Here is a 25,117-nt window from a genome sequence, read left to right on the forward strand (position 1 = left end):
AAGTAGTTGTCAAAGTAGGTTCTTGAAGCAGTGATGTTTTATTAGCTCCGGTGTCCTAATAAAGAAAGTTACATATGCCAGTTTCTGGTATTAGCGATCTCCTTTAAGTACAGATGGCATAATGAATTACATGGTCAAACAGAGCCTGCCAGGGGGTAACACCACCCCCTAATCCTAGATGGCTTTGTAACGTCTGAAATATTACACCAGACCTCAGGATGTAAAATCCTCCAGACTAGAAGTTAATACGATTTAAGCTTTAAGAAAACTTACATCAATCTCTTGATTTCCTGCATCCTAACTTAGAGGCATAGGAACTTAACATGTTTAATCACCCCCCCCCCCCCTGTGCCTTCAGGCTAAGGGATGTGTTGGACACTGAGATAAAAAGGTCTACTCAACATGAGATTACCTGCCTTCAGACACAGCAAAACATAGCCTCCCCTGGCATATACCTATGGCCTCAGAAATCAGTACATTGCTAATACAGAAATATAACAGTATCAAAATCAGTACATTTGCAATGATATACAGGGTGATTCAAAAGTCGCAGTACACCCTTTTATTTCAAAAACTCTACAGGAAACTGGGAAACCTGAATACTCCAGTAAGGTATGGGTGACGTGGTCTATCTTTTACGGTATGTACCAAACATGGGCGCCATCTTGAAATCTGCCAATCGGCCCAATTCCTGTAGAGTTTTTAAAATAAAAGGGTGTACTGTGACTTTTGACTCATCCTGTACATTAGAGCACTGCGCTAATAATTTAAATATATTTATACAATAAGTTATGTATAAGTGATCCAGCCATATTCACAATATGAAATGACAATGCTGTTGTTTTAAAAATAAACTATGGTTTACAATTTAGGGTACATTGATCAACAGAATAAAAAATACAGTAGGAACTGCAATGTAATGTGGTTCTGTATAAAATACAGAACTGTATAAGTTTTACACGTTAATAAAATTAGTTAAAAAATCCAAGAAAAAAAGAATATTACGCAGTCTGTGATATAAATGTGTTTGTATGATTAAAGGTAATTCTCTGTCTACAGAGCCCTTTGTGGATAAACATAGAGAATATCTGATCCGTGACATTTCTCTGGTAGAGCCAGTTCTAGATGGTCTTAAAACTGAAAAACTTCTGACCAGTGAACAATATGATACTGTGTGCAGCAAATCCACCTCCCAGGAGAAGATGAGAGCACTCTACGCCTTTGTCAAGTCTTGGGGTGACGATGGGAAGAAGTCATTTTACAGGATTCTACAGGATACCAATGGGCCTATCATCAGAAAGCTGGAGAGAGTAGACAGCCAATCCTGAAGATACCTACAAATATTGTACTTAGGCACTGAACAGTGGAAGATATTTTAAATGCCATAATCTACATCCATTGTAATGTTCACATTTATCACATTCGGGCATCCAGGGGGCCCTTCAAAGTCCTCAGCAGCATTATTGATCGGTCTGGGGGCGGGGGTGCCCCCAGCCCGATCAATGCTGCTGAGCACTGTCACTGTAGTCCTCCGTCCCCGGCGCTCAGTAATCTGCTTACTGAGGAGATCTCGCGAGTGAACTCTCGCGAGATCTCCTCAGTAAGAAGCTTACAGCGCGCCAGGGACGGAGGACTACAGTGACAGGTAAGTGCTTGGGGGGGGCCCTCACGGGGTACGGGGGGCAGCGGGTGGCTCACATTGGGGGCCTCACGGGGGAATGGAGGCGCTCTTAGCCCAGGGGCCTCCATTCCCTTAATCCGGCCCTGTGTATAAGCAATGGCACTGAGCAATGTCACTGGAGACTGGAGTGTGACAAGAACACTGCTACCCCTCCTGTTTCTGTATAAGCAATGGCACTGAGCAATGTCACTGGAGACTGGAGAGTGACAAGAACACTGCTACCCCCGTTTCTGTGTGAGCAATGACACTGAGCAATGTCACTGGAGACTGGAGAGTGACAAGAACACTGCTACCCCTGTTTCTGTGTAAGCAATGGCACTGAGCAATGTCACTGGAGAATGGAGAGTGACAAGAACACTGCTACCCCTGTTTCTGACTTAACAATGGCACTGAGCAATGTCACTGGAGAATGGAGAGTGACAAGAACACTGCTACCCCTGTTTCTGTGTAAGCAATGGCACTGAGCAATGTCACTGGAGAATGGAGAGTGACAAGAACACCGCTACCCCTGTTTCTGACTTAGCAATGTCACTGGAGAATGGAGAGTGACAAGAACACTGCTACCCCTGTTTCTGTGTAAGCAATGGCACTGAGCAATGTCACTGGAGAATGGACAGTGACAAGAACACCGCTACCCCTGTTTCTGACTTAGCAATGGCACTGAGCAATGTCACTGGAGAATGGAGAGTGACAAGAACACCGCTACCCCTGTTTCTGTGTAAGCAATGGCACTGAGCAATGTCACTGGAGAATGGAGAGTGACAAGAACACTGCTACCCCTGTTTCTGACTTAGCAATGGCACTGGATCTCCTGGGGAGCGAGGTACTTATGGAATCCAAAACCTGCGAGATCCGATAACGCAACAATAACGTTTTGCCTCGATTCAGATCCGAGGACGCGCGGAGATACCAACCAGGCTTGCGAGGCTAATTGGATCCCCAAGTTCAGGTGGGCTCGGTTTTCAGAAAACCAAGCCTGAGCATCACTAATATGTAATATTCAGTAATATTAAATTGCCACCTGTATTTTTAGGTCTGGCAGGTATGTGTTGATCTTTTGTGAGCTTCAGTTTCTTACATTTTCTATAAATAGTTACATAATCTTGTTTGTCGGCAGGGAGCTTCAATATGAGATATTTTAAAATTTCATCTATCAAGGCTTCATTACTAGCAAGTAATGATGGTAGGCTCAGGCAATGCCTTTTTCTTGCACCTTTATTAAAACTGCCCTTTCCACAAATATATCTATGTAAAGTTTCAGAAATCTATCAGAATATATAAGTATATAGTCTTTTACTTCTTTTCTAACACCTCCATTCCGTATCTTCCAAATCTCTTCCCCAGTCCAAAAATAGTGAGAGTGATATCTAAAGCCTGTTCTTGTTGGCTTACTAACAAATGCAAATTACCAATAATGTAATTACCTTAATTATAGACACTATCACATGTCATGAAAATATCCACTACATCAGGATTGTATTAAAAAGCTTTCATTCTGTTTACTATTATTATATTATCATATTATTTTCTATTCAGATATTTAGGACTACTTATAATATATAATAATGCTACAGAGCAGACAGAACTAGATTCTGGGAGACTGAATGGATGCACAGTTATTCACAAACATTCCCCCATGTTGGTCACTTGTGATTGGCTGAGCAGCTATTAACATTCCCTCTCAATTGAAGACCCATCAGGTGCTTCTAGAGAACTGGGGTCATCGCTTATTAAGTTTTCTTATTTTATTCTGGATCACCAAGAAAGAAGTTTCCCATTGGACTATGTCATGATTTTTGCTTCCACCACTATGAGCTGCAAGGAAAAATCAGCAATATTTTAGGTGCTGTAAATCCTGCGGTACCTCCTCAAAAGAGGCTCCTACTGGGATTTTACACATAATTTAAATCCCCACTCATCAAATTTTAAGATTTCGGTTCATACCAAATTTTGAGTGCATATATTGGAATGGACACAAACTGTCACCATCTATTATTGGAAACCTTTGACCTTATAACCTTTACTTATCTATTATTAGTGCATCTTTAGACATTTGTATAGTTTTATTATTTAGCAATTATTATTATTATTATTATTATTTATTTATAAGGCATCACAGATTCCGTAGCACCAGATACAGAAGCAAGTAACAAATAGATGAGGTAATACATGTCAGCAGCACAGATGAGTGTGAGTAATGCTATGGGGACTCACACAGAGTGCAGCAAAAGACGTGACGGTACATGAGAGAGACAGTGGACAGACGTGGGACAATAGGTAGAGAGGACCCTGCCCGTGAGGACTTACATTCTAGAGGGAGGGGTGGTGAGAGACATTAGGACCAAGGAGCTAACAGAAGAAGCATTTAGCACATAACCATATGTTATATGAGTATTATATGTGCAGTGTATGTGTATTGTATGTGCAGTGTATGTGTACTGTATGTGTATTGTATGTGCAGTGTATGTGTACTGTATGTGCAGTGTATGTGTATTGTATGTGCAGTGTATGTGTACTGTATGTGTATTGTATGTGCAGTGTATGTGCATTGTATGTGTATTGTATGTGTATTGTATGTGCAGTGTATGTGTACTGTATGTGTACTGTATGTGCAGTGTATGTGCAGTGTATGTGCATTGTATGTGTACTGTATGTGTATTGTATGTGCAGTGTATGTGCATTGTATGTGTATTGTATGTGCAGTGTATGTGTATTGTATGTATATTCCTCATTCCTGCCAACTTGGTAAATTACCTTATTTTTTTAATACAGTTCCATCTGCTAATTTGTTAGGAAATATTTTATACTTATATATACATACGCATAGCAGTTAAAATTAATAGAGGTTACTGAAAAGCTCATGACAAATAATTATAGCGTTATAAAGAAAAAAATCTATCTATTCCATTGTCGAAGGTAAATTATAATACCTCAGTGAACCTGGAGCACATCTGAACGGCTTCCATCACTCAGCGCTACAGTCGTATTTAACTCACAATTAATACCACATTTCTATCAATCGCACAAACACTAACTTATCATAGGGAATAAATCATTCTGCAAATCACCAGCGTCACCCACCAGAGTACAAATGACAGAACAGAGAAGATACGTTGGGGTCACTTTTACTGTAACTAATTGCTGCTGTGTAGTAGAACAGGAACAGTGGTCTATGGATCAGTATAGTCCCATCTTATCTTCTCTTAGGGGTCAATAGGTGGATGCAGGAAATGTGGCACTTTTCCGGGAGACTATCAGTATCACATGACTAATGATGTCACTGTCTCTGGTGTCACATGACTAATGATGTCACTGGCTTTGGTAGACCATGGTTTAGTATGTGTATGACAGCAGCCTGTGAATAGATAATCAATATATAAAACTGACAATCCTTGAAATTTGAAAAGTGAGAAAAACATATTTTGAGCTATACACACAAACTTGTATAAATGTAACAGAGGGTCAGCTCATGGATAACTACAAGTAGACTGTGGAAATATGGAACCATTTTATATGTAGAATGAAAAATAGTAATGTATAACCGTTAATAAATTAGTATTGTTATGAAAATGTCAAATTTAAATGCTTTCCGAACTAAGATGCTTCTAAAATGCTTCATACTGCAGCCATAACTATTGTATATAAACAGCAGAGATGAGAATTGATATATTGGACAGTAATAACTCATACATGCCAACTTTTAAGATTTCTCCCCCGTGAGATCCGGGGGAGAAGTCATGTGACAAGGGGTAGGAGGGGGGCGTGGAGACATTGTCACATCATCATAGCCCCGCCCCCACTACAAAATTTGCGGCATTGAATAGCGGGGGTGGGGCTTAATGACGTGATTAAGCCCAGCCCTCTCCATTCAATGCCATGAATTTCAGCGAATGCGGGAGCTTTGCCTACTCTTCCGGGAGTTCGTGAGGACTCCCCGAATTTCAGGAACCTCCCGGGAATTCCGGGAGTGTAGGCAAGTATGTAATAACTATATGATGATATATACAGCATCATTGATGCTTGCTACAAATTACCATTACATGTGCAGAGTGTTTTATCTATTTCTCTATTTCAGCCATTAATTATTATATTTTCCACTAAATCCTTATCTTTATGTAGATATTTTGAAATATAATTGGCTGAGCATGTAATCACCTTATATAGATAGAGGTTACGTCCCTACATTATGGAAAATGGAATAGTTATTTAAAAAGCCTGAATGATCCAGATATACATTATTCTGTAGATTATAAGATTATCCAATGATATAACCCTCTCTGGCATCATAAATATACCAGTGTTCATGTTATTATATCTGTGTGACACTTTTATTCTAGCTGTCTAGGAAGCGGAAGGAAGGGACATTGTACCGTATTATGTGAAATCTACCTGATTAGTATTTTCTCCTGGGTCTCCTGCGTCTTCTCATTCTCTGGGGTCCTGAGGACTTGTATCTGTATGTGTAGCCAGAGCCACAGCGGCTGCTGTACCTCCTTCTCCTGCTCCTTCCCATGGAGCGTCGGCCAAACCGTTCCATGCACATTCTCACCCCGACCTTCCTGCCTGGATACACTGGTGGTGACTCATCCAGAGATGGGCTAGCAAAGGACTGATCCAGACATCACTAGTCCTTCATATGCCTTGTCCTGGCCTATTGTGACATCACAGAGAGGTCCAGGTGAGTCATGAGCTTGTGAGTCTGAATCTGGATGACAGGACAGCATAACATGTTTTAAAATGTTTACATACATGTTGCTGATATTTCTGTATGTATATATATATATATATATGTTAATTTAATTTCTGGGTAATCATATGTCATATGTAAAGCGCTATGGAATATGTTGGCGCTATATAAATGAATGTTGATGATGATGATGTCTGTCACTCAGATCAGTTTTCAAATGAGCAATCTATGTGCTGATATGTATTACAGAAGCCTGAGATGATTGACTATCCTGACATTAGGTATTTAAGTGGAGTGATGCCATCACCTGAACAGATGCTCATTTAGAGATTGACCTTGTTCCAGGTTGAATGAGGTTCATTCAGTTTCAAAGAGTTAATGACTCATCCCTGCAAACAGGATAGTCTATAATGCTGGCACTTATTCAGTGTAACATATCCCACATCCATTATTTTGTTACAACAAGAGCCCACGGCTTTCATTCTACGTCTTATCTAAGTTAATAAAAAGAAATCATCTGGAATTTTCTGAAAGACTCTGCTAAGCCAAGGGCTTGTGCCAATCTCTCTATGAAATAACTTCCGTGTGCACCACTTGTACAGCGGGGTCCTAAACCATTCAGGTTTAATAGTATATTATTTACTGAACAGTATTGTTCTTAGAAACAGTGTTTCTAATTGTCTGGATAAGTCTATGTTGATTTTATGTCGTAGTTCCTGCATACAAATGTTATTGATATGATCAGATATGTATAATGAGTGTGTTAGTTAATGTTATGTAAATATCTATGTAAAGGATTTTGATTACAATGAAGATAAAGGTGTTGATTATATTGCAAATGTGAGTTTGGTTGTATATATATATATATATATATATATATATATATATCGTTTTAAGTTGGGTTTTTGGAGTTTAAGTTTTAATTAAATAGTTGTTAGAAGATTGAAAGTCTCTTTTGCAAGTTGTGGATAACCCTCCTTACCTCTCTGCCATTAAGAAGATATCAGAAATCGAACCAGTGTAGATACTCACCACGGCTTGGTAAGGTGCAACTTACACAACCCTAAACCACACTGCACCTCATGGGGGAGCACAAGCATGAATATAGAAGGGAATTGGTATATGAAAATAAAAGTAAAAATAAGAATAAGAGTAAAAGTAAAGATGAAAAATAAAATAATAGCGATAAAAACTAAAATAAAAATAATAAAGATAAAAATAAATAGAATATAAAAGGTGCCATCTTTGTGTCATTGAATGATATCAAACTGTAAGGGATGATCCAAGATCAAAAATCTATGTTTAATCCATGTGGAATTAAAGTTTTCAATTCATAAACCCATCTTGCCTCCACATGTGATATGTTTTCTATATAGGTGCCTCCCCTCCAAAATGGTTTTGTATGTTGTATCTCCATAAATAGCAACCCACATCTGTAGAAACTACTTGGAAATCAAGTAGTTGGGGTATGTAACTATCCATAGTGGGATATTCTTGGCTATATGAAAGTCCTTGCCGGACCCTCTATATAGAGACCATTCTATCTCAGTCCACAAGTGCGGTCAAATGATGTTTACAATAAATGGATCTACATATATTGAATAATTAGCAATGTTTTTGCTGAATATTTTTTAAAATTAATTGTATCATGTAAATCTACTACATATATTTATCTATAGATATGATTTGGTAAGTTCAATCTGTATTCAATTAGCAATAAGCCAATGAAATATAGGATACAAGCTTAAAAACTAGACCTTCTGATGCCTCAGTAGTTATTTTTAAAGAAATCACATAGTGAGTGAGTGGAGAAATGCGTCAAGTTTTAAATAATACTGAAGCTTAGCTATCCGGTCAGATGGTAGATTGTTAGATTATGGTCTACCCTAAAAACAATTGAAATTAGAACACTCCACACTGCATAGAGAACACACTGAGATTAGAACATTTATCACTGCACAGATAGACTTTCAGTCTATGCACCAGAGGTGGAACTAGCGAGCTGTGGGCCCCGGTGCAGGGAGGTGTGGAGTAGGGAACCGGGGCTGCCAACCATCTACATCTGCTATGCATCTAGCCCCATTATCACCTGCCGCACCAATGGTAGTTCCACTACTGCTGTGCACATTAATCCCGGGCAAATGTACCATGGAAGCTGAAGTTCACTACTTTATTTCAGCTACAGTTGAATAGAGGTGGGGATGAAATGAACCCTATAGGGAGCAGAGAGAGGTTGTAGTAGTCAAAACAAAGTAATGCAGGTAGACCTAAACCAGGCACAAATACTGCAAGATGACACACACTCTATAAAGTTCTCTTTGTATTATAGCCACCAATAATAGCAAGACAGTAATGCATGGATATTTTGGATGCCCTTATTAACTTGCCAGTTTAGAATCATGAACCAATTGCAAACCCTTAATCGCACTGCTGCCAGAACAGCATTTTATTTGTTTTAGAAACAGAAACTTTGAAAAAAATCTTTATATTCTATATATGTGGTTGAACGCTGGACTTGCTGATTATACATGTAAAAAGTCTACTTTGAGTAAGTTGTATGATACCAGGACAAGTTAGTAAGATGAGGGGAGCACTAAGAATTAGTATATATATATATATATATATATATATATATATATATATATATATATATATATACTGGCGCAGTAGATGTGAATAAATTATTTGTATGGATTTATTAGATTCCGCTGTCATTTGAATATTAACTGTATTCATTGATTTTCTATATTAAAATATAAATTATTAGATTTTATTATTGCACATTTTATTAATATATTTTGCAATGATTGGTTAAAATGTATATATTATCAAATGTTTCTATATCTGTTGGTGATTTTAGATTAATATTTGAAGTTATGATAATATACATTTAATTATATATGCTAATATGCATATATTATCAAAATATAAAAGCTTATCTGAGATCCTTATCAGTTCCAATGAGTTCAGTCCATATAAAGCAATCTAGAAGCACCTGGTCCTGTCTCAGCATTCAAATAGCACCAACGCGTTTCATCTTAGTAGAAAAACTTCATCAAGTGGATATAGTGGAAGCCAATATATCTCTCTTTGGGCAAACAACCCATGTTAGTCACATCCTTTTTTGCTAAATGTCACATGTTCACATTTAAAGTTAGAGCCATGTTTTTGTAGATGTTTATTAATAGAATGATTGTCAATCTTGTTTTTAATATTACGTATATGTTCCTGGATTCTATTTGCAAGCAGACGAGATATTTGGTTTTGCCTATATATTTAAGGCCATAGTTACATTCTATGAAATATAAATATATGTAGTGGTACAGTTCATACAGTTTAAATTTGAAACTCTATAGAATTATTAGAATGATCAAAATTATGGGAAAATGTTTTTACATGGATGTGAAAACCTACAGATGGCTTCATATACCCAGTCATATTGTTATTAAATAAGTTGGTTTCAATAGTCCTTATGGGTTTCAACATATTGGGAACTAGAGTATTTGAGATTATTTGCTTTCTGAAAGGTGGGAGAGAATACCTTAATATATTGTCCATCTTAAATGCAACCCAGTGCCTTAGAGTTTTTCTGATATATTTTTCTGAATCATTGTACGTTGTAATAAATGGAATTCATTCTTTCTTAGAATCTCTAGTTTTATATTTTAGTAAAGAGCTTTTATCAACAAGCCTAGTTATAGTTATAGCTTCTTGTATCAATGTATTGGGGTAATCTCTATTCATAAACACATAAAGTGACATCTGTTCCTCACAGACGCCGATCTCGCCGGAGTTGAAGAATTCGGTCATTGATACACTTACCCCCAGATCTTGCTTTACTTTTCCCCTTCTTATATATACATACGATCTGTGGCTGAGAGGGGAATAAAGCCGGATTCCTTTGACAAATTACTTTTATGACATGCACCCGATATCTTCGGCATTAGAAGACTGTTCTTCTTACAAGTACCTGCTACGGGAATGCTGACAACTTTATTATTGTAAGTTCACTACCAATAGGGCATTTGAAAACTCCCACGGGGTGTGAGCCTTTTATATGTGAACTTTTACTGCTGAAAAACGAGTTAGTAGTCATCCTTCTGTTATTGAGATTCCAATAGCGCTGAAAACATCCAAAAGAGGATGTTGTTGCGGTGCTTACATGGTAGTAGGCAGAACACGCCCTATTTTTCCAGATTGAACTGGAAAAGGTGGTACATGTTCTTAGCCTTGCACGCCACTTGTCTGCCAAGTTTGGAAGTGTTTAATAAAGCTGCGACCAAAATAATTTTGCCAAATACTTGTCTCAGAGTCTTTCTTTATTAGCTCACTGCGTGGGACGCCGGATGGTCGACCTATATCCCTTAATGATCTTACCCTGAAGTCTCTTCCTCCTGCTCTCTTCTCTTTCTAGTTTCAACACTTCCTTTTCTGTCTTAACATTTGAAGACTAACACTTTGGGAGGGGTTATACAGGAACAGAACTGAATTACATGTTGGAATTATTTCCCCTACTTAGTAGTTCCTTGTGCCAATCTGTCATCCTCTTTCCAGTAAACTGAGAGGCTTTAGCACCTGAGACAGTTTTCTTTCTGTAAAGCTGGGTACACACTACAGATAATTTCCCCAGATGCGATAGCATTACGATTTTACCAACCAATGCATGTCCCGATTAACATGCCGATTCATGTGTACACAATATACACGTTTTACTAGATTTACCTTCAGATCTGTGCTCTTGATCTCTAATAACCATCAGCTGAAAAGATCGTGACTCTGTAAACTCTATAGAGATCTGCCTACATTGCTTGTCATGAGTGCGCACGCACTGCAGAATTGGAGCGACATCGTTCCATAGTTTTTTAGTCCGTTTATAAAATCAAATCAAACAATACAATGAGCTTTGGAACGATAATCGTTGGAGCGTACACACTAATGGGATATCGGGACAAATGGTCATTTATCATGTGATTGGCCTGATAATCGGGTGAGAAACCTGTAGTATGTACCCAGCCTAACTCTGCTCTATAATGCTCAGACTTCTGCTCAGTGGCAAAGTGCCCCAATAAAAGATTTTAAAATGTCGGTAGAGCTGGAAGTCAGAGACCAGGTTGTGTCCTCCTGTTATTGCTGCGCACCTTGAGCTGAGCACACACACAGCATAATACAATGTCCAAATTTTCATATGTGTCCACCTGGCACGGGGCAGTATAGTATAAGGAATGGAGATCAGTGTCTGGCTGCCGGCAGCCACTGGGGGGAGTAGATTTGGTTGAAAGTAAGACACAAGAATAGGCACATTGCTGCACTTACAAATAAGTAAAGTGATAACCTTTATTGGCTCTGATTTGCTAAGAATTATAATTTTTTTGGCAAACATATCATCATCATCATCATTTATTTATATATCGCCACTGATTTCGCAGCGCTGTACAGAGAACTCATTCACATCAGTCCCTGCCCCATTTGAGCTTACAATATAAATTCCCTAACATACACACACACAGACAGAGAGAGACTAGGGTCAATTTGTTAGCAGCCAATTAACCTACTAGTATGTTTATGGAGTGTGGGAGGAAACCGGAGCACCCGGCAGAAACCCCATGCAAACACAGGGAGAACATACAAACTCCACACAGATAAGGCCATGGTCGGGAATCGAACTCATGAGCCCCGTGCTGTGAGGCAGAAGTGCTAACCACTAAGCCGCCGAGCTGCCCATCAGCAGTGACATTTACAGTGTCAACATCATCATATGTTAGAGTCAAATATCAGAATCAGACTGGATATCATCATTTACCATATTTCAGCATCAATTGTAAAAACAAACAAGTGTTTGGAGAGTGTGAGAGGCAATCAGTGATGAGTAATGAGTGATGTCTTGACTGACAAATGATGATGGATGAGACATGAACAATGTGCGAGGATTCACCAGTTATGGACAACAGGTTGCAGTGAGCCATCAAGATTGCTGATTCGGCTAAAGGTCAAGACAATCAGGACTAAGAGACCTCAACTGCAGCATTACACAACAAAAGCATACTGAATGTATAAAGAAATCGCTGCAAATCGCAAGACAGCGACGGCAGTTCTAAGTGCCAAGCCGCCATATATATTACACTGTGTGTTTGAGGGTCAAATTTGTAATCGTCGTCGATCTCGAGCAATATTTCACACAGCAAGAAATCACCAGCATTTGGTTTGCAAATAGCGTTTATTTTTTAAAAAAATACCCATTTCTGATTGGATGCAAGATCAACATTGTAAACTCTAATGATTATGACTTTACCAGCACTATAAAAGCCTGTCTACTGCCTTATCTGAGTTGATTGGGGTTGCAGGAATTAGAGTAAGAGCAGTGGAGAGAGCAGGAGATTGATGAGTGGTGTGAAAAAGATAAGGGTTGTTTTTTTGGGTACCTGTTGTATAAATTTATTTGCCTGGCCTGTAGATTGTCTATTTAGACTGTAATATTTGTGTGAGTGTGGTGGTGGGTGTATTGTTATTCCAAACTTGTGTTTGGTCTGTGTTTCTGATGGTGATAGGAAGGAGAGAGGAGCAGTCTAGGGACAGTGGGGAGGAGGAGAGAGCTAGAGAGAGGAAGTAGGTGAGGAGGGTCAGGAGCATCAGGAAGAGGCTGGGTCTTCTGCTGCTAGTCAGAAAACTATATCTGGACGTAATTTGTGCTTTAGCTTTCAGGAAAATTGTGATTTGTGGCAAACATAGTGCCAGTTTGCAGGGCCAGACTGGGACTAAAAATCAGCCCTGGCATTTAAAGTACATAGGCCCACCTCAGTTCCAGCAAGAAAGAAACCGTTTTCTGTGTGGCATCCTTCCCCCCCATTTTTTCTGTGTGGTATCCTTCCCCACCTTCCCCATTTTCTCTGTGGCATCCTCTCTCTCCCCCCCCCCCGTTTTAGTGTACTTAACTTCTCATTTTCATTTCTCTTCTTGTTTCTCTCTTCTGGTTTCCTCTTTTCTTGTCTGCTCCTCTGCACTGGCTAATTTGACAGTGCAGCGCTGCGCGTGGCAGGTAATCTGCTGGCTAGTTCCTGGGGGGGAGCCAGCCACCAGGAACCCTGTCACTGACTATCCGGGACCGGCCCATCTGACTATCGGCCCTTCTGGCATTTTCCACAAGTGCCAGATGGCCAGTCTGGCCCTGCCAGTGTGTGACAGGCTTTTGGGCAGTCAAACTGCAAAAACAGCACTTTCAAACAGCTTTAGTCTTCTGCATGTGCTTCAGTGAATACGGTTGGTCCTATTAAAAGATCCATTTAGAATTGCTGCAAGCTCATATCAGATATAAAGAGAAGGGTCAAAAAAAGAACGTCAGATGAGAGGAGAGCAGCTGCAGGGACTGGCCCTGTCCTGGTCATTGACTATACCTCCAATGAATAAGAATTCAAGCAGCGGATACCACGAGAGATCATGGAAAGGATCAATGTCTGGAACACAGACAGGTCTCTGTCCCAGTCTAAGGCTGGTAAGTAATGTCTACATGTAGTGAATAAAACCCTTATGCAAACTTATTCATCCAGCATCATGTAAATGTTAGACATGTTTGCCCATTGAATTCAGAAGCCTGACACATGTACAATAATACGATGATACCGTGTGGATGTTATGTTTTTATTTGACAGCTTGGAATAATTTTTTAATAAAATATATTAATATCAATCATCTCCCAAATTAAAATACACATGTTCATCTCAAACGCAGCCAACGCCACCAATCTCTCAGCAGGATGATGAGGAGTCATTAGAAGGTGAATGGACCTAGGATAACAAAGTTACATATTTACTGACACTGGCATTACACATTGTCCTGTAGACATAACACCCTGTAAATGGTTTTTCAACAGGTCATGTTGAATATTTGTTTGTTTCTTTTTTAATTAACAAAGGAACATTACAAATGTATGTGTCTCAAGAGTCCGAGAAGGATTCTGCAGAAACTACACCATCACCAGACATCGCATATGATCCAGAAATTATTCTGGAATGTGTAGATTATTTCTCAGAAGAAGTTGAGTCTGGTGAACCTGCACCACAAATCCTTCCTGGCCAAACCAGGAAACCATCCCAAACCAGTGGAACCAGCAAATGTTCCAAATTTGGCAAGTTCTATAGAATACTTTAGGGTAGTGAAAAACAATTAGTTGACATTACATCGGGATTCAATGAGGGGAATCCAAAAACAGCTAACTAAAGTAATGAAATTTCGGCACAACATCCATCAGAGCCAAATACGTAGGTGAACTACTTTGACCGTATTGATACCAGCCTGGTGCACATGAATACTAATAGTATTACTGGGGCAATCACAGTACTCTCTGGCAATTTTATTTCCGTCTGTGCCCAAATGTAAAACCTATCATCATCATCATCATCAATTTTGGTAATGCATTGGAGCGAGCTGTGAATGGCTCCAAATGATCTCTCACCTGCTCATACAGCGGCAGGAGGTTTGCTCTGGTAAGTCTAAGCATTTGAGCAACGTCCTGCTCTGAAAGGGTCCAGGGTCAAACGTGCTCTGAAGTCACGTGGTCTGCGGAGTCTAAGCGGACCCTGGTGCTGGCGATGTTCCAACAACAGATCAAACAAATTGCCAATAATCTCCATTTTCACCCTTTAAAATAATTCATTCGGGGGGCATTTTTTATAGACATCATTAGCCTGCATATACCAGTGGCTGATATTGTTGCTAATCTCGCCTATCCAAAGCAATCTTTTTATTCTTGCATTTTTCAGAGAAAGATCACTTCATACATCTGACTACTTGTATGCTTATAATGGCAATAAGTCGGGAACCCGATTTATAATGTGTCGATTTTGGTTACATCGATTTACTGGCGATTTACTATCAAGTCATACTGTCATACATCGGCGGTCGCAAAATCGCCCCAAAGAAATCACCAAATAATGGCGATTTAGCCTAACCACAGCTTGATACATTTTGCCCCTCATGTGTATGTAGCCTTTTAATTTCCTCTCTCCTAACAATCTTTGCACAAGCAAAGGTTTTAATCATTGTGCTGTTTGCCTATTCATCAACTTCAGCTTCGTCCCTCATGATTCTACTTTCTCCAACCCATCAATTTTGGCCCTCACTCTACCTTCTCCAACCCATCAACTTCTGCCCTCACTATTCTGCCTTCTTCAACCCATCAACTTCCACCCTCACTATTCTACTTTCTCCAACCCATCAATTTTGGTCCTCACAATGCTATCTTCTCCAAACCATCAATTTTGGCCCTCTAGATTTTATCTTGCCCAACTCATCAATTGTGGCCCTCACTATTCTTCCTTCTCCAACCCATTGAATTCTGCCCGCATGATTCTGTGTTCTCCAACAATCAATTTTAGCTTTTTCCCTCAAAACCCATACTAAGCAGCTTGGCCGGAATTGGTGTGTATCTGATATCTTCATCAGCCAAGTGGTTATCTCTTTGGAGACACCAGCACCATGACATAACGAGGAAGAAGTAATGAGAAATGAGTAATAGGGGACAATAAATCAGTAACAAATGATGAGGCATGAGTCATAACAGACAAATGTTTAGTGACAAGGCAAACAGTCGTGACTAAGCTTGAGACATAACTATAAATTAGTAAAAAAAAGGAAATGTTGTGGGATGAAATATCACCATGTCCTGTTTCACTCTGTTTGATATTTTTTTTTATTATTTTTTTTTAAAAAAAACCACAAAATCCATCTGAGGAAGCTGCTCACTGCTGAATATTGCATCACATAAAATCTACTTTAAATTATTTATACTCCAGTCAATCAGAGAACTCCAGTCAATAAGAGAGCTTACAATCTAAAGAGGAGGGGCTGGAAAGGAAACTTCATGGTTTGACATGAAGAAGGGAATGGGGTGGAAGGGTGTTAGGTAAATGAGGGATTAGACAGAGGTCTGGTAGGCTTTTACACTGTAGATTTAAATTGCAATATATTGGATGAGCTTCGAGACCTGGTCATAAATAGATTGAAAAACATATCAGAAATATAAGGAAAGGTTTAAAAAAATCTTTCAGAAAGTTCCATAAATTTTCTCCCAAACTCCTCTCTCCCATAGTGATATTATAACTAAACTCCTTGGTGAGAGGGGTGTATTATTCAACTTATCCCACAAAAAGAAGGGGAATGGATGTATAAGATAAAAATATTTGTCACAAAATGTTTTATCATTGATTTTGATCTAGACTGTTGATTTGTAAAGTTTGACTGATTAGTATTGTAGCTTATATTACAAGAAGTAAGAGGGCCCTCCTAGCTGACAAATTATAATAAACTAGGAGTTTCATACGTGCCACAGATTGATTAACAGTCCAGCCAGAATAAAGTGGGAAAGTTTTCAGAGAACACTTGAAGGTTTGCAGGCTAGAGAAAAGTTTTGTTGTATGCGGGAGTGTAGCCAGAAAAAGGCTGGGAATGGGTGCAAGTTATGGGTGAGGATGAGAGGCACAGATCTTGGGCAGAGAGCAAGGGTTGACTTGGAAGATATTATGAGATAATAGAAGAGATGTATATTGGGGTGGTTTTGTGAATGTGTTTGTGTATTTGTTTATTAGTAGAAGTATTTTATATTGTATTTATTAAAAGTAGAGGCTACCAATGTAGGGTTTGGCAGAGTGGAACCGCAGTTGAAAAATGTTTTGCAAGGAAATTTAGTCTAGGAAGGCAAATAAAATACATTGTAGGGTGGAAGTCTAGTTAGGGGAAGACCAGTGAATGGGGAATTGCAACAGACAATGCGGGAGATTATGATTACTTGAGTTAAGGATTTTGCAGTGTTAAATGTGATATACACTCATATATTGGAAATGTTTCTTAGATGTATGTAACAGGATTTAAACACAGATTGGATGTGGGGAATAAAGGACAGTTATAATGATACATAGACAGGGAACATGGAGGGTTGAGTTTATTGTCTTGTGGTCAACAGCAAGAGACACAATATAAATATGAATACAAAGAGGTTAGAAATGTATGGAAATGGGAATCATTTGTTTAAATTGACGAGTAATTAATTTATATAACATTCATTTTGAGTAATTATTTATTAATGATTTTAACAACTTGAAATATTATATCAGGTGTAAACAATTGATTAAATATGCTGCATTATCTCTTATTTTATCTAAGAGGAATACTCAAAATGGTTTAGCACTTCTTAATGGATTATTTACTAATGAAATATTATTATAATACTATACTAATAATATTAATATAATATTATCCAATTTGAATATTGGAAGGAACTATATAAAAGGAATCAAAGCCATAGGCAGATGCACAAACTAACAAATGACGAATGGTGACTGAAACGAGGCAGGTTCACCACAAACACACATTGATACTAGTGACACCGTAGCTGGCAGTGATATAACGAGCCTATAACATCAGACAATGCCAGTGATCTGGCCAGGAAGTGGGAGAGAATGCTAAGGAGCCAGGTAATGTTTTCTGCATGCTATCACATTTATATGTAGGTGCACTGAGTTTATTTTATATATTTAATAAACTTTCCCTGTACACTTGCAATCAGAGTGTACAATTATAACAGCAGTATCTTCTGTCTATCTCTGAGGCTGACCCATTCTAATTAAGTATGAGGAACGTCTACTGTATTACAAAGTATTACAACTTATAAATCTTATGACCCCCCCCCCCCCCCCTACAACCTGATAAACAGGGCCATTATCTGGTGGCTAGTAACAAAACACACTTCCTATGTTTGTGGCTAGTGTATAGCAGATCTCCCAGTCCAGTGACTAGTGTATAGCAGATCTCCCAGTTCAGTGGCTACTGTATAGCAGATCACCCAGTCCAGTGGCTAGTGTATAGCAGATCTCCCAGTTCAGTGACTAGTGTATAGCAGATCACCCAGTCCAGTGGCTACTGTATAGCAGATCACCCAGTCCAGTGGCTAGTGTATAGCAGATCTCCCAGTTCAGTGACTAGTGTATAGCAGATCTCCCAGTTCAGTGGCTAGTGTACAGCAGATCACCCAGTCCAGTGGCTACTGTATAGCAGATCACCCAGTCCAGTGGCTAGTGTAGAGCAGATCACCCAGTCCAGTGGCTACTGTATAGCAGATCTCCCAGTCCAGTGACTAGTGTAGAGCAGATCACCCAGTTCAGTGACTAGTGTATAGCAGATCTCTCAGTTCAGTGACTAGTGTGTAGTAGATCTCCCAGTTCAGTGGCTAATATATAGCAGAACTCCCAGTCCAGTGACTAGTGTATAGCAGATCTCCCAGTTCAGTGGCTAGTGTATAGCAGATCACCCTGTCCAGTGACTAGTGTATAGCAGATCACCCAGTCCAGTGACTAGTGTGTAGCAGATCTCCCAGTTCAGTGGCTAGTGTATAGCAGATCACCCTGTCCAGTGGCTAGTGTATAGCAGATCTCCCAGTTCAGTGGCTAGTGTATAGCAGATCACCCTGTCCAGTGGCTAGTGTATAGCAGATCTCCCAGTTCAGTGACTAGTGTATAGCAGATCTCCCAGTCCAGTGGCTAGTGTATAGCAGATCTCCCAGTTCAGTGGCTAGTGTATAGCAGATCACCCTGTCCAGTGGCTAGTGTATAGCAGATCTCCCAGTTCAGTGACTAGTGTATAGCAGATCTCCCAGTCCAGTGACTAGTGTATAGCAGATCTCCCAGTTCAGTGGCTAGTGTATAGCAGATCACCCTGTCCAGTGACTAGTGTATAGCAGATCACCCAGTCCAGTGACTAGTGTGTAGCAGATCTCCCAGTTCAGTGGCTAGTGTATAGCAGATCACCCTGTCCAGTGGCTAGTGTATAGCAGATCTCCCAGTCCAGTGACTAGTGTGTAGCAGATCTCCCAGTTCAGTGGCTAATGCAGGGTTTCCCAAACCCAGTCCTCAGGGCTCCCTAACAGTGCAGGTTTTCCATATCTCCTTGCTGGAGCACAGGTGTATTCATTACTGACTGACACATTGTAACAGATCCACAGGTGGTCCTAATTATGTCACATGTGATCCGGAAAACCTGCACTGTTGGGGAGCCCCAAGGACTGGGTTTGGGAAACCCTGGGCTAATGTATAGCAGATCTCCCAGTTCAGTGACTAGTGTATAGCAGATCTCCCAGTCCAGTGACTAGTGTATAGCAGATCTCCCAGTTCAGTGGCTAGTGTATAGCAGATCTCCCAGTTCAGTGACTAGTGTATAGCAGATCTCCCAGTCTAGTGGCTACTGTATAGCAGATCTCCCAGTTCAGTGACTAGTGTATAGCAGATCACCCAGTCCAGTGGCTAGTGTATAGCAGATCTCCCAGTCCAGTGGCTAGTGTATAGCAGATCTCCCAATCTGGTGGCCAGTTTGTAGCAGGCCTTGCCATCTCTACTCCCCCTAATTACAGTATCCCTTAACAAAAGGTGAAGACTGAGGGTTATATTGTGCAACTGCTGTGGTTGGCTCAGTTCTCATATTATTACATGAGTAGTATTTATAGCACAGGCAGGAAGGAAGTTAATTCCCCTTTCATTTTACTTGACGATCATAATTCTGATTTCAGATTTTTGCTTTTACAGACTCCCCTCATACTTACCAGGCTATGACAGGAGGACCCCATGCCGCAAGTCTTCTGGTATACTGTGACCAGCCCCCCCACCCCCACACACACACAGTAGCGGTAGCCAGTCCAAGCTATGCGCGCTGGTGCTTGGTTCACATTTGGAGGGAGGCTATGTTTTATTGTTTTTTTTTTAGATATTTTTATTCATTTATCTGTAATACAGGAATATTGATGATGATTATCAGCACGGACCTTTGCTCCAGTGGTCAAGCACCCGCAGGAGATATGCCGATACACATATCTGCAGATGCGTCCTCCTCTTATTGTGTCACTATTACGTGAACACGCCCTTACTGTACCTGGCCTACCCGCACGTTTCATCCCCTGTTCCACCTTTCTAAGCATAAGGATACTACTAGATACAGATGTCTATATACACATTTATGGTGCGCACGCTCAGAATATACAACTCTAAATGAGCCTCTACATCTAACCACCTGACTGTAAGTGCATATCTTGTTTTTTCTTTGTTTTTACGTTATCAAGTCTTATAATTAAAGACCCATCATTGCACAAATGTTATATTGTTCTTTAGAGGCTCAATAAAAGGACACTCAGAAACTTGCTATGGAATATTCAAAGAACATATCTTGTAGGTCTACTAGCGTAGCACTTCCTCTGTCAGATCTTCCCCATTGTCTCCAATTCCTCCCCCACATCTCCCCTCAATACCTTCTGTGTCCTAATTAATTCATTACTCTTTATCCCCAACCTCCCCTGCCCTCAGCTCATATATCTTCTTCCCCAGAGGTCCCTCACTCCCAACTCTATATTGTCTCTACCCACAGCTCTTCTTTTTAACCCCCAGGTCTTTTATCTCCTTGCAACATGCTTTTTCTTACTATCCAAGTTCTCTGTTTAGTTTTCCTAGCTCTTTTTCCATCCCCAGAGTTCGCCCACACATCAGCTCTCTTTCATAACTTTTCTCCCCTATCCCTGGCTCTCTCCTTCCATCCCTGGTTCTCTCCCACTACCCCACAGCAGCAGACTCTTTGATGCCAAAGTGAACAAATACCAGGATAGACCACTGCATCATGCGGACCGATCAGAATAGATGTTATGTGGCCTCTGATTGGATGGCTTGGTGTGCAGTGCACATGCCATCCAATCATTAGAGACTCAGAGAACACATGGTCTCCACTGATTGGTCAGCGTGGTAAATGAGGCTTCCCCAGTAGTAGATGTTTGTGACAATCATATGCAGGCAGCTTACCGGAGGTAAAACCATAAAAAATAAAATCTGGGTAAAATCAGTGGCGCCACCCCTAGCAGCAGATCACATGATTCAAGCATGTGGGGGGTTCTGGGAAACAGGAGATCTCTCTAAGTGCCTGACTGTATGACACAGTGATAGTGGCTGTTAAACATTTTAGAATGGCTGCCTCCATTCTACATTTATTTTTTAAATAGTCCACACTAAGCATATTATTTTTCTCAATAATCTTTTATTTTTTATTTTACATAGCTCGGAAAACATATAATAAAATAAATTTCCCTTGCTGTTACAAAGGTCACATTTTCATATGGTTTGGTACTAAGTTAGAATTCTGGCAATAATACAAATGGCATTTCACTGAGATCTGGTGTATTGTGAGGTATTTGTGGCCTGGTAGATCTCACAGTCAGGTCCCAGTCTTTAGTGACCTTAAGAGATGATCGGCCATCTTGTTTGTTTTCTTCCATTACAAAAGTTCGGAGGTGGAAAGGTGAATATTGGAGGAATGTGTTGTGCGGTAAGGCCTCAATTTCTTCTCAAGTTTAGAAAATGGATGACCATCATTATAAAAAAATAACAGAAACAGCTATATGGCTGTCTGCACATTCAGAAATAAATTTAGAAAACACATATTAACTATATTTAATAAATCATTAAAGCTGCTATGGACATTACCATTGAGGAGTGGCCATGTATGAAGCCGAGGGCATCAATGTACATTGGATACTTGTCTCAGTCGGACAACTTTTTAACTGTTATGAGTATTACTATTACTCTTGGAATGCTTTAGGCTCTTTTTAGGTTCTTTTTTTTTAGGTCCTGGATGAGAGGAGAATTATGTTTCTCCAGGGCTTCGTAGAGCTTGTCCTTGTCTTTATCACCCCAGGATCTCACATAGCTGTAGAGCTCTCTCATCTTCTCCTGAGAAGTTGGTTTGCTGCGGACAATGTCGTATTGTTCATCTGTCAGCAGATTCTTCCCCAAAAGATCGTCTAGGATAGGACTCACCAGAGACATCCGACTTATGAGATCTTCCCGGTGTTCTATCACAAAGTGCTCTCTGGTGGGAACCGGTTCAGGAGGAGAATTAACTGTAATAGCAAAACATCATCTTATTCACAGATTTATTCTTCATGTCCACGTTCACTATGATAATTTACTCACAGATTGTCATATTAAGTCTATGATATATTCCTAATTCCTTTACCTAATTACTCCTCCCCCATCTGCCGCACTCGTTTTTTGTCTTTCTTTTCCTTTTTGCAGCTGCCTCTATAGCCTTTTAGCTACATATAGTATATGCAGCCTATTGACTGCCTAAGTTTCCTGTTGGTCTGTGGCCATGGAAAATTGCAGCGTTCAATTTCCGTCATGTGACACCACCCATAAAGACGGCAATGTGGCTTCCAGCAGGTCACCTCGGGGCTACCTGAAAACCCTATGGAAGCCCCACAGGAAGGCAGCTTTACCCACAATGCCTCATAATATTTCCTGTAATAAAACAACACTCAGCTAGAGTACAATATGCAGCTTTGTGTCAGGCCTTTGAGCACTTAGCCTATATGATGGGAGGGTGACAATTTTCCTACCTTTACAGTCATATTTTCATAGCTATAACTCTCTCCTACCTTCAGCTTAATTCAGGAACCAGGGGGTAAATGTTTTCCGAAGGGTTTGAAAAACCAATCCGATCCTAGCTATCATTTATTTAGCACAGTCTACAAAATGACATCTAGACTCTGATTGGTTGCTATAGGCAACCTCTCCACTTTTCAAACCCACCGGAAAACTCTCAGCTTGATACATTTACTCCCAGGTGTTAAGAGGAAGGTGATAGTTTATAACCCTGTGACCATATAGACTACACAACCTGAGAAGGTCTCATACTGACTCAGATCAGTGCCCCGTGATGTCCTGGCCTCTCTGTACTGCTCTATGATGTCATCAACTTCCCAGTACTATTCCGTGCCCCTCTGTGCTGCCAGTAATGCTATATAATAGGCCTATTATAAAAAGGGGAAATACGTGCATCTTGTGCCTTCTGTACATGGTCGGAATCTTTCTAAACAAGCTACTCCTGAGATTCTTTGGAGCAGAGGTGTCCAAGTTCAGTCCTCAAGAGCTACCAACAGTTCATGTTTTCAGGATTTCTTTAATCATGCACAGGTGAGTTAATCTATTTAGTAATTATCCCACCTGTTTCTGCAGACAGAAATCCTAAAAACATGAACTGTTGGTAGCTCTTGAGAACTGAACTTGGACATATTTACTTCATTCTATTCATGTCATAGGTATTAAAACCCCCACTTTGGAGGATGTAAGAGCCGCCAGTCATTGTAATACATGGAATAAGAGACAGTTGATAGTCAGTAAGAATTATGGAGTAAGGAGCCTGGACTGTGTGACTCTGAAATCAATACACCCTGTCCTCTGATAATTTCCACTTTTATTTCCCTTACTCGGTTCACTTCAGGATTGGGTGGAGCGATCCTTAAAAGTTAAACATTATCCTTTGTTAACTCTTGATGACTGTTTTGTTATGACTTATGTACTTTTCCTCTGGTAGTTTTTTTTCTGCAAGGCTTAATATAACCAGGGGCTGACATTACTGTCATCCCTCAAGTCTGCTACACATCTGTAACACAGTTCTGCACGGTCAGACTTTCTAACTTCTCCCTTCCTCCTGCAAGCTGTGACTATTACAAAAGAAAACATCCTTTCCCCACCACAAAGCAGCAAACTTTATATATCTAAAATACCAGCGGAAACTTTGTACTGCCAACACAATCACCATTATTTACTACACCTTCCTGACTCTTGTTATGTTCTGTATAGGTCTAATCTATCTCTAAGTAAGCAACGTGTATTAATAAGTCTGCAGACGTTAATAGTGCAGCTGTTACTAGTCTCACACGTCTTGTTGGCTGCTCTCTTACCGTTTCCTAGATCTGCTCGGAGGTCCTCAGCCACTTTCTTCTCATCTATAGCATCTAGAACAGCCAAGGTCACCTCAATCCCATAGGAATCAGTGTAGTATTTCCTGATAAGATCAGCAATGTCCTCAGGGTCTGTGTCCTCTAGCTGGCCTCTTGGTATCTTGTTATATCCCCTTTTGATCTCCCAGTCATTTAACTTATTTCTGAACTTCTTCAGTCCTTTCTTGCCCAAATTATCAAGAGCGGTTACCAGGGCGTCCCGCACGGTCCTCCCCATCTCTTCCTATATCTTGTCTTCACGCTGCCAAGATCCGCACTATCTGCAGGGTTTACCTGCTTGCAGCACTTGCTCAATCTCCAGTTGTTCTGCAGAACTAGAAGTGTTTAGAAGAAATATGTAACTTATAGTTAGAAGTTGAAAGTGAAACTGTGCCTATTTATTTTTGCTGGATTTCCTGTTCTTTGTGCTCTCGTGTCTCCTGCATTAATGTTAAGTTGCCTGTTGCTCACGTACAGCACATTGAGACACAGCTGTTTCAGCAGAGCGATAGTTGTGTTGTTCCCTCTGCCATACAATAGTTACTAGACCTATAATGCAGCTTAGTAGACAGAGGGGCATATTTAATAAAGCACGATAGTGCTTTTAACGGATAATTAAGGTCCCACAGTGTCCTCCGCAAATTTATTAAGGGGGCATCGCAGCAGATATCATGGATATCTGCTGCTTTGCACTCCTCTTCGTTTTTGGGAGCAGTCACCATTCAACAGAATGGTGACTGCTCCTGGCCGCAATCTAACAAGTCCCGAAAAAACATTTTTTTCGGGAACTTGTCATGTTAATGTAGCTGCAGCTGGCGTACATGAGGAAATATAATGCTGTCAGCTCTGCTCCGGAGAGCAGAGCTGTACAGCGCATGTGTGGAGGGATCACATGATCCCTCCCTGTCACTCACAGCTCTCTCTCTGCAACTATCGTTGCAGAGACAGAGAG

The 25,117-nt window shown here is 40.1% G+C and overlaps 2 protein-coding genes and 1 long non-coding RNA gene across 3 annotated transcripts in view; 1 reads left to right on the plus strand and 2 right to left on the minus strand.

Moving 5' to 3' along the window:
- The window catches only part of LOC142098435 (caspase recruitment domain-containing protein 8-like), a 36,570-nt gene extending 35,032 nt beyond the window's left edge, over positions 1-1,538 (plus strand). Inside the window, exon 14 of the mRNA XM_075181282.1 lies at positions 1,060-1,538. Within this exon, the coding sequence (XP_075037383.1) occupies positions 1,060-1,328 (269 nt within the window). The 3' untranslated portion in view covers positions 1,329-1,538. The remainder of the gene's footprint in view (positions 1-1,059) is intronic.
- Positions 1,539-4,790: 3,252 nt separating this feature from the next.
- LOC142097226 (uncharacterized) lies at positions 4,791-6,395 on the minus strand. The gene is made up of 2 exons (XR_012678150.1): positions 6,071-6,395; positions 4,791-5,036 (listed from the first exon to the last, which is right to left on the minus strand). It is a non-coding gene; the product is annotated as an uncharacterized LOC142097226 (long non-coding RNA).
- Positions 6,396-21,399: 15,004 nt separating this feature from the next.
- LOC142097227 (apoptosis-associated speck-like protein containing a CARD) lies at positions 21,400-24,735 on the minus strand. The gene is made up of 2 exons (XM_075178892.1): positions 24,127-24,735; positions 21,400-22,281 (listed from the first exon to the last, which is right to left on the minus strand). The coding sequence occupies exons 1-2, from the start codon at positions 24,401-24,403 to the stop codon at positions 21,977-21,979; spliced, it is 582 nt and encodes a 193-aa protein (XP_075034993.1). The 5' UTR covers positions 24,404-24,735; the 3' UTR covers positions 21,400-21,976.
- Between the last annotated feature and the right edge of the window lie 382 nt (positions 24,736-25,117).

This window comes from Mixophyes fleayi, chromosome 7, assembly GCF_038048845.1.
Source record: "Mixophyes fleayi isolate aMixFle1 chromosome 7, aMixFle1.hap1, whole genome shotgun sequence".
Lineage (NCBI taxonomy): Eukaryota > Metazoa > Chordata > Amphibia > Anura > Limnodynastidae > Mixophyes > Mixophyes fleayi.

What these genes read in the sequence shown, in the direction of transcription:
- LOC142097227 (XM_075178892.1), bottom strand. Translation starts at nt 24,403, where the DNA reads ATGGGGAGGACCGTGCGGGACGCCCTGGTAACCGCTCTTGATAATTTG. An exon ending in CCGAGCAGATCTAGGAAACG is followed by an intron (nt 22,282 to 24,126) that starts GTAAGAGAGCAG and finishes TTGCTATTACAG; the next exon opens with TTAATTCTCCTCCTGAACCG.